The sequence below is a fragment of the Sorex araneus genome, chromosome 7 (assembly GCF_027595985.1).
Source record: "Sorex araneus isolate mSorAra2 chromosome 7, mSorAra2.pri, whole genome shotgun sequence".
NCBI classification, from domain to species: domain Eukaryota; kingdom Metazoa; phylum Chordata; class Mammalia; order Eulipotyphla; family Soricidae; genus Sorex; species Sorex araneus.
In genome coordinates this window covers 42,962,438-42,974,486 of record NC_073308.1, presented here as the reverse complement: position 1 = coordinate 42,974,486, position 12,049 = coordinate 42,962,438, and the positions used below count along the sequence as shown (strand labels likewise).

The 12,049-nt window shown below is 42.8% G+C and overlaps 1 protein-coding gene across 1 annotated transcript in view; it reads right to left on the bottom strand.

Annotated features, from left to right (window-relative positions):
• The window catches only part of PPP3CC (protein phosphatase 3 catalytic subunit gamma), a 91,104-nt gene that overhangs the window by 31,120 nt on the left and 47,935 nt on the right, over positions 1–12,049 (bottom strand). The window contains exon 4 of the mRNA XM_004610196.3: positions 9,427–9,538. Coding sequence (XP_004610253.1) covers positions 9,427–9,538 — 112 coding nt within the window. The remainder of the gene's footprint in view (positions 1–9,426; positions 9,539–12,049) is intronic.

Genomic DNA, 12,049 nt, shown 5'->3' with positions numbered 1-12,049 from the left:
GAGACCCACAAGGTGAATGTCAGCTGTGTTATTAGCCACCTTGCTTATGGTCAAAGTTACCCATTTAGCTGGTGGAAAACTATAGCGTTGGGCCTCTCTCAGTGACATAAGGTATATCCCATATGGGGCTCTCGCAGCTATACCTGTAAAGAGCTTACAAAGACGTCGGAGCTCTCAAGCCAGATCGTGGACGCTGCTTCCTCGCTGTGAATGAGACTCGAGGTTGGGGTATGGGTGAGGGAAGCAAAACCACCTCCAGGCTCCCCTGAGATGCTGTGCCACACCCCTGAAAGGGGTGTGTGTGTGTGTGTGTGTGTGTGTGTGTGTGTGTGTGTGTGTGTGTGGCATTGTCCTTCCCAGCCCGTATCTTTCTAAGGAAAGGATGTTAAAACGGCCCAACTGATTTTCTTGGGTCTAAAATACAGCACCCACCTTGCAAAGGTGGAAGGCTTTTGTTTGTTTGTTTGTTTGTTTGTTTAGGATTTGTGACTTCTTTAAACATCATCTGGTTCTATTTCTCAAGAAGGGTTCAGTTTAATGAGTTGTATTCCCGTGGCATCATTGTGGGGCTTTAGAACCAGGAAAAGTTCCAGTGGGGGAGAGGGTGGGGCCGGCACGATTATCCACACCTCATGGAGGAACAGCTGGGAAAGTGAAGCTGGATTCACTTTAAAGAGAAAGGGAGTGTTTGCTTCCCTGGCCTTGGACTTCAAATAGCCAAGTCATGCTCGGAGGCACGCTCGGGTGGCAGCCAGGAACTGAGCAGGCAGGAAGCCCGCGGGCCTGCAGCTCCTCTTGGCAAGACTCGGGGCACGAGGCAGGGCCTGGCAACAGCGAAGCCGCACAGCCACTGGGCCAGATTATCTAGCTGGGAAACATTTCTACATTTGTTTCCTTCTTATAATCACTAAGATTTTTCTTTCTTTCTTTTTTTTTTTTTAAAGACGTATTGGGGCCGGAGCGATAGCACAGCAGGGAGGGCGTTTGCCTTGCACGTAGCTGACCCGGGTTTGATCCCCGGCATCCCAGATGGTCCCCCAAGCACCGCCAGGAGTAATTCCTGAGTGCAGAGCCAGGAGTAACCCCTGAGCATTGCCAGGTGTGAGTGAAAACAGCTAAAATTAAAATAAAATAAAAGACGTGTCTAAGCATCAGAACTTGATCTTGGCAAGGCTTTGGGGAGTGAAGAAGAAAATGGGCCCAGACTTGTGTCTGAGGAGAAAACCTGGGAGGCAGGAGTGGCTGGAAGGGGCTTGCGGGAGCATCACTCAGTTCCCCAGACCCGAACACCACGCTGCCCGTCATTAACCACTGGGCAACCAGGCCAGAGGGCTTTAACGGGGTCAGCAGGCTCCTCCTGAAGCTTCCGGGACCACTCTCCACTACCTCTAGAGCAATGAAGATCATCTACTCCCAACAGTCGCTGAGTCCATTATGACATTCACGTGAATGAGTCAGGTTCTCGTGCACCCCTTTTATCTCCTTATATTCTGCTTTATATTTAGATATGATACATTTGGGGGGGCACACACATCAATGCTCAGGGGTTACTCCTGGTGATGCTTGAGGGACCAGATGGGATGCCAGGGCTTGAATCTGGGTTGGTCACGTGGTGCAAAGCAAACAAATGTCCTACTCGCTGTGCTCCGGCTCCAAATACGATACATTTTTTAAAAAATATTCCCAGGGGCCGGAGTGATAGTACAGCAGGAAGGGCGTTTGCCTTGCACGCACGCGACCGACAGGGGTTGGACCCCTTCCATAGAGTCCCCCGAGCCCAACCAGGAGTAATTCCTGAGTGCAGAGCCAGGAGTAACCCCTGAGCACCGCCGGGTGTGACCCAAAAAGTCAAACAATAAAAAATAAAGAATAGTAAAAATAAAATTAAAAAAATTCCTAAAATGACCATAAAATCTGCTGAAAAAAAAAAATCAAACCCAGGATCAGGGATGTGGCTCAAATGGGGCTCCAGGACTGATCCCCAGCACAGCCTGGTCTTCAGACTCAGGCAGGAGAGGCCCGGGGCACACAGAACCACTGAGCAGGGTTCCTACAGTAATGTCAAGAAGGAAAAAAAAATAATTGTACCCCCCAAAAAACCTTGTGTTGGTAAATACTAACAATCCAGTAAATCACGGAATTGACTTTTTCCTGTTCCCTGCCATGCCAATGTCGAGGATGTCTTTGTACACTACGCTGTTAGAAAGAATTCAAGTTACTTATTAATTCATGCTGTGTAACAGCACTTCACATGTAAAAATAAACAAACAAACACAAAAACCCACGCTTTTCAACCCCAACCCCAAAATGACCCACAAGGAGTCCTGTGTCTACTTCCCAAGGGCTGCCAAATCCAGAGGGCGAGGCCCAGTGTGTTAATCCATCTTGTAAACTGGAACAGATCACAAGCCAACAAGAGACTCAAGTTCTCTTAACAGGTGACTGAAAAGTTACAAAATGTTACCACTTTTATCTTCTCAAAGCATATGGATATAAAAATCAGAATGTTTTCTGAGGCATCCGATAGAGGATGATATCTATATTAACTCCTTTTTGCTCTGCTTTTGGGCCACACCCAGAGGTGCTCAGGAGTTATTCCTGGCAGTGCTCAGGGGACCATATGGGATGCCAGGGATCAAACTTGGGTCGGCCGTGTGCAAGGCGAGTGCCTTATCAGTTATGCTGTGGCTCTGGTCCCTTATTAACTATTGTCTATGATGAATATGTAGTGTCTACATAGGAGTATTATCATTCTATCACCTTTATCATTATCATTCATCAAACACTGCCTGGGTGCCTATCCTGTTAGTGAGCTAATTAGTCAATACAGTGTGGCTGTCAAGAGAATGGAGCCTGCATTGATTTATCCATTTATTTATTTGGGGGTCTGGGGCCACACCTGGCTATGCTCTGGGGTTACTCCTAGCTCGGCATTCAGGAATCACGACCGGCGGTTATCAGGGAGTTATATGGGATGCTGGGGATCAAATCTGGGATTGGCCGCAATTAAGTCAAGAGCCCTACTGGCTGTATTACTCTCCAGCCCCCTGGAGTCTGCATTCAAAGGAATGCCTGGATTTAAACCTCAGCTACACCTTTTGCGAGCCGTGATACTTCACTCTCTTTAACTGATTTTCTCAGTTTTATAAATGGATCTCCAAATAATACCTACTTCAATTGCAAGTCTGTTCTGAAGGTAAATAAATTTATATCTATCTCTATATAAATATATGATGCTTTGGACAGTGTCTGGCTTCAGTAGTACTATCAAAGTGCTAACAATAAAATTTCTGCACTTAATCCTCACAGAAATCCTGTGAAGCCAGTACTGACTATCTTCCCTGGAAGCCCGAGAAAGGCTGGTGAGGGCTCAGAGGGCGGGGGCCCACGCCTCGTGTGTGGGAGCTCTGGGTTTATTCCCCATCATTGCATGATTTCCTAGGCAGCACCAGGCGTCACCCCAAGCACCACAGAAGCGATCCAAAACAAAATAAAAACCCTGAGGTTGGGGCTGGAGAGACAGGACAGCAGGTAAGGTGCTTGCCTTGTACCTTCCCTGGAGACCTACTCGGGTTTGACCCCTGCATTCCTTATGGCCCCCTGGGCCCCGCCAGGAGTGACCCCTGCGTGCAGAGCCAGGAGGAAGCCCTGAAAACCTCTGGGTTGGCTGTCGCAGTTCTAACCAGAATCAGTAATACATTAGCAAGATACAGACCATTTGGAAGAAACAATAATCTGGCACTAACCATTAACTAGAGTTTAAATATTCTTCAAGCAAGTGCAAAACAATACAAAAATATACAGATACACAGTACCCTGTCCTTACTATAAACAAGTAAAATCTTGTTTTGACAAAGATATCATTCAATATCTTGCAGGTAGATAGTTTATTTCACTTTGGCAGTGTCCTTTTCTTTTTTTGCACCTGTAGAGCATATGTATGTACAATTTTGCACTTGCTTAAAGAGATCATGCCATCTTTATATGAAGATGTGCAATTATTTTTTAAAAAATCTACAAAATATTTAACTTTATTAATACTTTATACATTACCTGTCTTTGTTACCACCATAATAATGTAAGAAACAACAAGCAATTTTAAACTGAAAAAATCAGCCTACCGTAACTATACTGTTTTCTATTTTTGTTTGGTTTTGGTTTTGGACCATGTTCTGCTATGCTCAGGACTTACTCTTTTTTTTTTTTAATTATTTTTCTTTCTTTCTTTTTTGTTTTGGCTTTTGAGTCACACCCTGTGATGCTCAGAGATTACCCCTCCCTCTGCACTCAAGAATTACTCCTGGTGGAGCTTGGGGGACTATATGAGATGCCAGGGATCCAATCCTGGTTGGCCGTGTGCAAGACAAAAGCCCTTCCTGCTGTACAATCTCTCCACCCCCATGCTGTTTTCATTAGCAATATTACAGAAGTTTCTAGACCCTGTCTTAAGTCAACAGCAATTGTTAAAAAAAAACACAACAGTTTGTGGAAACAGGAATAAATTAACTCTTGAGATCTGGATTTAGAGCTTTGAAATGAAATTTTTTAAAGTGCTAGGCTATCTTGCTTTCCAAGCACATTAGAATAAGTTATTTTGTAAAGATAAAATATGTCAAAAAGAACAAAAGGGAATGCCCTGCCGCAGAGGCAGGGTGGGGTGGTGGGGGATGGGGTGGGGGTGGTGGGAGGGATACTGGGAACATTGGTGGAGGAGAATGGGCAATGGTGGAGGGATGGGTAAAGGATCACTGTATGACTGAAATGCAAACACAAGAGTTCATAAGTTTGTAACTGTACCTCATGACGATTTACTAATAAAATTTTTTTTTTTTTTTGGTTTTTGGGTCACACCCGGCGATGCTCAGGGGTTACTCCTGGCTCATGCACTCAGGAATGACTCCTGGCAGTGCTCAGGGGACCATATGGGATGCTGGGAATCAAACCTGGGTCAGCTGCATGCAAGGAAAACGCCCTACCTGCTGTGCTATCGCTCCAGCCTCCTAATAAAAATTTTTTTTAAAATTGGTTTTTTAAAAATTCTTTAAAAAAGAAAAGTAACTTAATATTTTGTCACAATCCCTAGACTTGAAAATTATCAGGGAAAAAATACAACCTCTATAATATAAAGAAAAAGAATGTAAGAATGGCTATTAGAACAATAAGCCTCCACCTGCCCCTTAGGACTATTAACAGGACTGCAGCTGCACACTGGAAGGAGCTTCCCGGGCAGTAATTATAAGGTGCTGATTCTAAAAACCCGCTAAGACAGACCAGCTTATCAGCAAAAATACCCATGCAAAGATACCCATACAAAAGCGCTTTTTTTCATACAGCAATAAAATTTAAAGTAGTGCTTGAATTTGTGTGCTTGCTCCAAACTTTATTTACATTTCAGATGCAGCTTTAGAATAAAACAGGACTGTCTTGGTGGCTAAGGGAAAAAGAAACTGGTGTAAGTGTGCACTAATGGGGCCGGAAAGAGAGAGAGAGAGAATACAGTGGGTAAGGCGCTTGTCTTGCATGTGGCCAATCTGGGCTCAGACCCCCACCCCACCACCACACGAGTCCCCCAAGTCCCACTTGGAGTGGTCCCTGAGCACAGCGTCAGGAGCAAGTCCTGAGTACAGCTGTGTCGGGCCCCAAAACAAAAAAAAATACCCAACAGAAGAAATTTTGCCAAAATGAGACACTTAAACTATTCCCCAAACCTGCTGTTTCATTTTCTAAAACTGATTAAACTTAAGAAAACACACACACACACACACACACACACACACAAATTAAAAAAATCTAAAACACAGTAAGAAATACATAAATGTTACCTTAAAACCAAACAAAAACTGTACCAAGGAGATACGGCTCAATGGCAAGACCCTGAGTTCAATCTGGCAGCATATGGCACCCCAGAACCTCTGGGAAGTGGGGGCCAGTGCCCCCTGAGCACTGCCAGACCGGATACTGCACTGTCGGGCCTACACGATCCCAAGCATTGCCGGGTGTGGCCCCTATAAAAAACAAAACTGAGGGGGGCCGGAGCGATAGCACAGTGGGTAGGGCGTTTGCCTTGCACGCGGCCCACCCGGGTTCGATCCCCGGCATCCCATATGGTCCCCCAAGCACCCCCAGGAGTAATTCCTGAGTGCAAAGCCAGGAGTAACCCCTGAGCATCGCTGGGTGTGACCCAAAAAGCAAAAAAAAAAAAAAAAAAAAACAAAACTGAGGGGCCAGAGTGAAGGTGCAACAGGTTGAGCATTTGCTTTGCCTCTGAGAGGCCCCAGTTTGATCCCCAGGGCTGCATGGTCCCCCTGGCACCTGGGCACAGCCCCTCAACACTGCCACCTGCAGTCCCAACCCCCTCCCCAACAACCAGTTAATGTTTATAATAGTGTCACGGGGGTGTCGGAAAGGTACTCAAACAGTCCTACAGAAAACACAGAATGAAAAGTGCAAGTATCTCCACTTCACTCCCCATAGTAATCAGGTTACTGATTTTCTCCTGCACGTCATTTGTCATTCGGTTTTAACTTACAAAGGAGATAACACACTAAACACATTCTGCAAGTGATTTCTTCCACCTGCAAATAAACTGGAACATCTCACTGTATCAGAACATCCAGACCCACCCTGAGCTTCCAACTCACGCTTAGCATTCCATTTTGTTTGTTTGTGTATTATCAATCATTCCCTTTAGCAATCCCGAGAATCAACATCTAGAAGTCTAGATTTTTCTTTCTTTTTTGGCTACAATGCACATTCCTAAAAATGTCATTTCTCATCGTCTTTCTGTGAGCGTATCTCTGCGGTGGCAGGATTCTCAGACGACCTGCAGAGGCTCCACCTCTATACTGAAAGGGGCTTATGAATCATTATGCTTTGTCAAAAAAAAAAAAAGTGGGGGGGAGTCTCCTGGGTAAGTCCAACTGATCTGAGAGTCAGCACTATTTTGAGAAATAATAATCTGAATTCTCTGAAACAGAGTTTTATATAATTTAATAGAATTGTTTCTCAGGCCACACCTAACACCCAACCTACTGTACTACAGCTCTGGCCCCCAACATTTTAGAAGCAGGAAATATAATTTTTTTCAGTATTTTATTTTCGCTATAAAAACACAAAAATTCTTTAGAGTACAAAATGATACTTAATGGGGATGGAGCAATAGTACAGGAGGGTATTTGCTTTGTGCACAGCCCACCCAGGTTCAATCCCCGGCATCCTATGTGGTTCCCTGAGCACCCCCAGGGGTGATTCCTGAATCCATAGCCAGGAGTAAACCCTGAGCATCACTGGGTGTGGCCCCCCCCCACAAAACCAAAACTAAACAAAAACATAATTAAATGTTTTCTTTTCTGAGGGTCATTTAGAGTATGCATCAGAAGTCTTACAGTATATATCAAAAACTAGTAATTCTCTTCTAAGAGTTTGTCCTAAAGATAAAAATCATATGATCATTCATTCAACAAATTAATTAAATCAATGTATTATTAGGTAATGTTCTGGGAAAATAACAATGAACAAACATACCCCTGGCAACTCACAACTTAAATTTGGTAACAGAAAGATAATAAACAAATATAGGAAAAACCATGTAAATTTGATATATTAAATATGTTTCAAAATTAGGTGTCAACAGAGACTATAAAAAATATGAGGGTTGAAAAGATGAGACTTTAATTTTGAGAAAGCAATCCAGGAAGAAAAGTTCTGAAGGAAACATTCTGAAGTAAGGATGTATACAACTTATAACAGCTTATAAATAAACATAGCTGGAAAAGCTAGAAACAAATGCAAAGGCTCTGGGGCAAGTTCTCCCAAATATTCCAAATAGTCCTCATACTGTATTGCATATTATATTAATAATTCCTCACAAAATTACTTGTAATTAGAAGCAACCTTGTTATATATATAATGGCACATTCATCAAGTGGTGTATTTTATGAAAAGCACGTGCTCCAGCCCTTTGAAATCATCTCCTTCACCCTCGGGAGAATAATGCAAAACAACCCCCTGCAGTAATGTTTCAGGGTCAGAGAGCTAATACAATGGGTAGGGTTCCGTCCAGGTTTGGCTCCAGCGTTCTGTATGGTCCCACGAACTTGGCCAGGAGTGATGCCTGAGCACGGAGGCAGTAGGAAGCCCTGAACACCTCCGGGTGTGCTCCTCTCTGCCCTCCACAAAAGCACTGCACTGCAGCACTGTTGTTCATCGATTTGCCCTAGCGGGCACCAGTAACATCTCCATTGTGAGACTTGTTGTTACTGCTTTTGGCATATCAAATACTCCACGGGTAGCTTGCCAGGCTCTGCCATGTGGAATGGGATACTCTTGGTAGCTTGCTGGGCTCTCCGAGAGGGATGGAGGAATCGAACCCGAGTTAGCTTTGTGCAAGGCAAACGCCCGACCCGCTGTGCTATCACTCCAATCCACCCTCCACAAAAAATAAATAAAATTTATTTTAATTTTATTCATTATTAATTATTTTATTATAAAATTAAAATATTTTATTAATTTATGTTTAATTAATTATAAATTTAGAATTAATAAATTTAAATGTAATTTATTTTAAATCACGTTTAAAAATATTTAATTTTTACTTATTTATTTGGAATCATACTCTACAATGCTCAGGGGCTGCTCTTGGCTTTCATCACTTCTGCTGGTGTTCAGGGGACCATCTGTGGTGCCGGGGACAGAACTGAGGTCAGCAGCACACCAGACAAGCGCCCCACCTCCTGGACTATCACTCCAGCCCTCAGAAATACTAAATGACTTGGAAAATTTTACTATGTAAAGTAAGAATGCATTAAACAGCCCATATGATTCCAATTATATTTTAAATATACACACATCTATGAACTATTTCATTATATAAACAGAAAAGAGCAAACTCTATCCAAAGTAGTCAGTAAAAGTTATTATCTTTGGGTGGTATGCTTGTGGAGAATTTTAAAAATCTCTTTTTAGATATCCCTGTCTGGTTTGTTTTGGGGCCACACCCAGCGGGGCTCAGGCTTTAACTCCTGGCTCTGTGCTCAGGGATCATTCCTGACAGGCTCGGGGGGACCATATGGAACGCAGGGGATTGAATCCAAGTTGACTTGCGTGTAAGGCAAATCGCCCTAACCACTCTACTATCCGCCCTCATCCCAAGATGTATTAGCTTATAAGCATGGGGGAACCTCCAAACATTCACTTTCAAGTTACATGTTTTAAAAGGTAGAATCCTGGTTTTTACCAGGAAAAAGGAAAAAACATTAGGGCCACAGATGTGGGCCATGTGTGAGACCCTCGGGTCAGTCCCCAACACTATAACAAAAACAAAGGCACAGGAAACATTTGAATCCCATTAGTGTCCTTTTTGCGTGATTCACTTTGGCTCTGGCTGAACAGTAATTGAAAGGGCACTGGGCAAGCAGTCATACTTACATTCTTGCTTGAAGGTGAAATATTCTGTTAGATGCCTGCATTCATGATTTCCTCGAAGCAGAAACAATGTTTTGGGATAATTAATCTTTAAACTCCATAAGTAGAGCACACACTACAAGACAAATACAAAGATAACATTTTATCTGTGACTATAATCATGCATGAAAGTCATTTTCTGTAAAAATCTGATGACTCATCATAATGGCCATGTCCCTGTTACTGCCAAGTTGAAACATGAACCCTTCCAACTTTTGAATGTCCCCTAGAATCTCACAGGCATACAAAGCAGCCTGTATAGCAATCTTCCCTCAATTTTTATGATCCATATTCTATGCAAATATTTAGAACTCTGTAACAAAGAAGCCCAGTCTTTTTGTTTGTTTGTTTGTTTTTTGGGTCACACCTGGTGATGCACAGGGGTTACTCCTGGCCCTGCACTCAGGAATTACTCCTGGCGGTGCTCAGAGGACCATATGGGATGCTGGGAATCGAACCTGGGTTGGCTGCGTGCAAGGCAAATGCCCTCCCCGCTGTGCTATTGCTCCAGCCCCAGAAGTCCAGTCTTTAAGCCCATATTTTATTTAGCAGAGAAATACTTGAGATCATTCTACTACATCAGGAATCAGGCAAATACACCCCCTATCTCCACTAGTGTTCAACACTCTACTAAGTGCATTAGCCAAGGAATTAGATGAATAGTTAGAGACTGAAGAATAATAAAAGAAAAATATATTTGCAGAGAGAATACCTAAGAACCTCTAGGGAAAAAAAAAGGGATAAAACAAACACATGAGCCAGACAGATAGTACAAAGGTTAAGACACTTGCCTCACACATAGCTGCAGCTTCAACACTGGTTCAAATCCTGGCACGCCATATAGTCCCCTGAGTACCCCCAAGCATGGCCCCCGAGCCTAAATGCCAGCATGTTCCCTGAGCACTAAGTCAGGAATGCCTCACTTAATTCCCCCCCAAAACCCACTCAAGTAAGAACAGTCTTCAGTATGATGACGGGATATAAAATTAATAGCAAAATCAATAACCTGCATACCCACAGATAATAAATAGGACAAGATCAGTGACAGAGAAAACTGTCTTAATAGTGATCAAGAAAAGAGTAAGCACATATGAATAAATTTAATAAGAAATGTACAAAAACTCATTTTTTTTTTGCAGGAAAAATGCCAGGAAACATTTTGAACACTCTTGGAAAGACAGCAGTAGACAAAAATTGGAAAGCTATTCCCTACTCTTGGGAGGATGACTCAACATCAAAATATTACAGTTCTTCCTAATTTAATTTATAAACATCAAATCCAATAAAAATACTAACAAACTCCATTAGGGAATTAGGCAAGTTGATGCTAAAATACATATAAAAAATGAACATTCAGGAACAGTCAGAAAAGACACTGAAAAAACAAAAATTATGAGGGCACTATCCCTACCAAATATTACAACATATAATAAAAGATTCTATGGGGCTAGAGCAATAGTACAATGCGTAGGCCAACCAGGATTCAACCCCTGGCATCCCATGTGGCCACCCAAGCTGGCCAGGAGTAATTCCTGAGTGCAGAGCCAGGAGTAACCCCTGAATACTGCTGGGTGTAGCCCCAAATGCAAAATAACAATAATAATAATAATAGAAGTTAATACAAGAACTGTTTTCTTTACTCTCCTTGGATGCACTGCCTTTTTCTCTGCCAATTTGAAAATGATGCATTTTTATTTTAATTTTTGATAAATTATACATATCACAACTGGTATTTGTATTTCTTACGATCTTTAAGAGTCATATCTTTTTACACACACATACACACATACAATACATGCACCTCAATACTCTATCATTTAGTGTTGCTGGTCCCCCCCATCTTGTTCATGTCAACTCAACTTTTAATTTTGCTGGTGAGACAGCGAAGACTCCTACTTTTGTTGCTGTTGAGTTTTGGGGAAACACCTGGTGATGCTTAGGGACTACTCTCAGATTAGTGCTCAAGTTTGGTCCAGGTGGTACTTGGAGGTTGGGGGGCTATGTCATGTTGAGAATGGGACCTGGGGCTCCTGCATACTCTCCGGCCTAAAGGTGGACGCCTGCAAGCCTCTGGAAACAACATTAATGTCAACTGAAAAGTACAAAAGCTTGTGTTCCTACTTAAAGAACCTTATTTAATACAGACTGTTGATAACATTAACATTGGGTCAAAGCCAACACTAACATAATTCATACCTTAGAAAACTTATCTAACATGTGTACTTTTGCCTTAGACATACCACAGCCTTCCTGCATTTAGAAACACCAGATAAATATCATCACTATGCTTAGGACCCATTTTAAATAGTGAAAAATCACTAAAAAGAAAAAAAAATGTGAGGAGAGACAAAAAAAAAAAGGTGAGAGGAGTTAGGAAAGGGTCCTTGTTTACAGTATGAGAGCTGCAACGAGAAGGTAGAATACTGGGGAGATAGCTCAAAGGACTAGAGTGCAAAGCCTCAAGTTTGATCCCTGGCACTGCATGCTGTGGCCCCGGTGGCCCCTGGACCCTGCTGGGCCTGAGCAGCACAGCATCTGGCCCAGGTAGCCAATATAACTGGAACCCTTGGACCCGGAGCACTGCCTA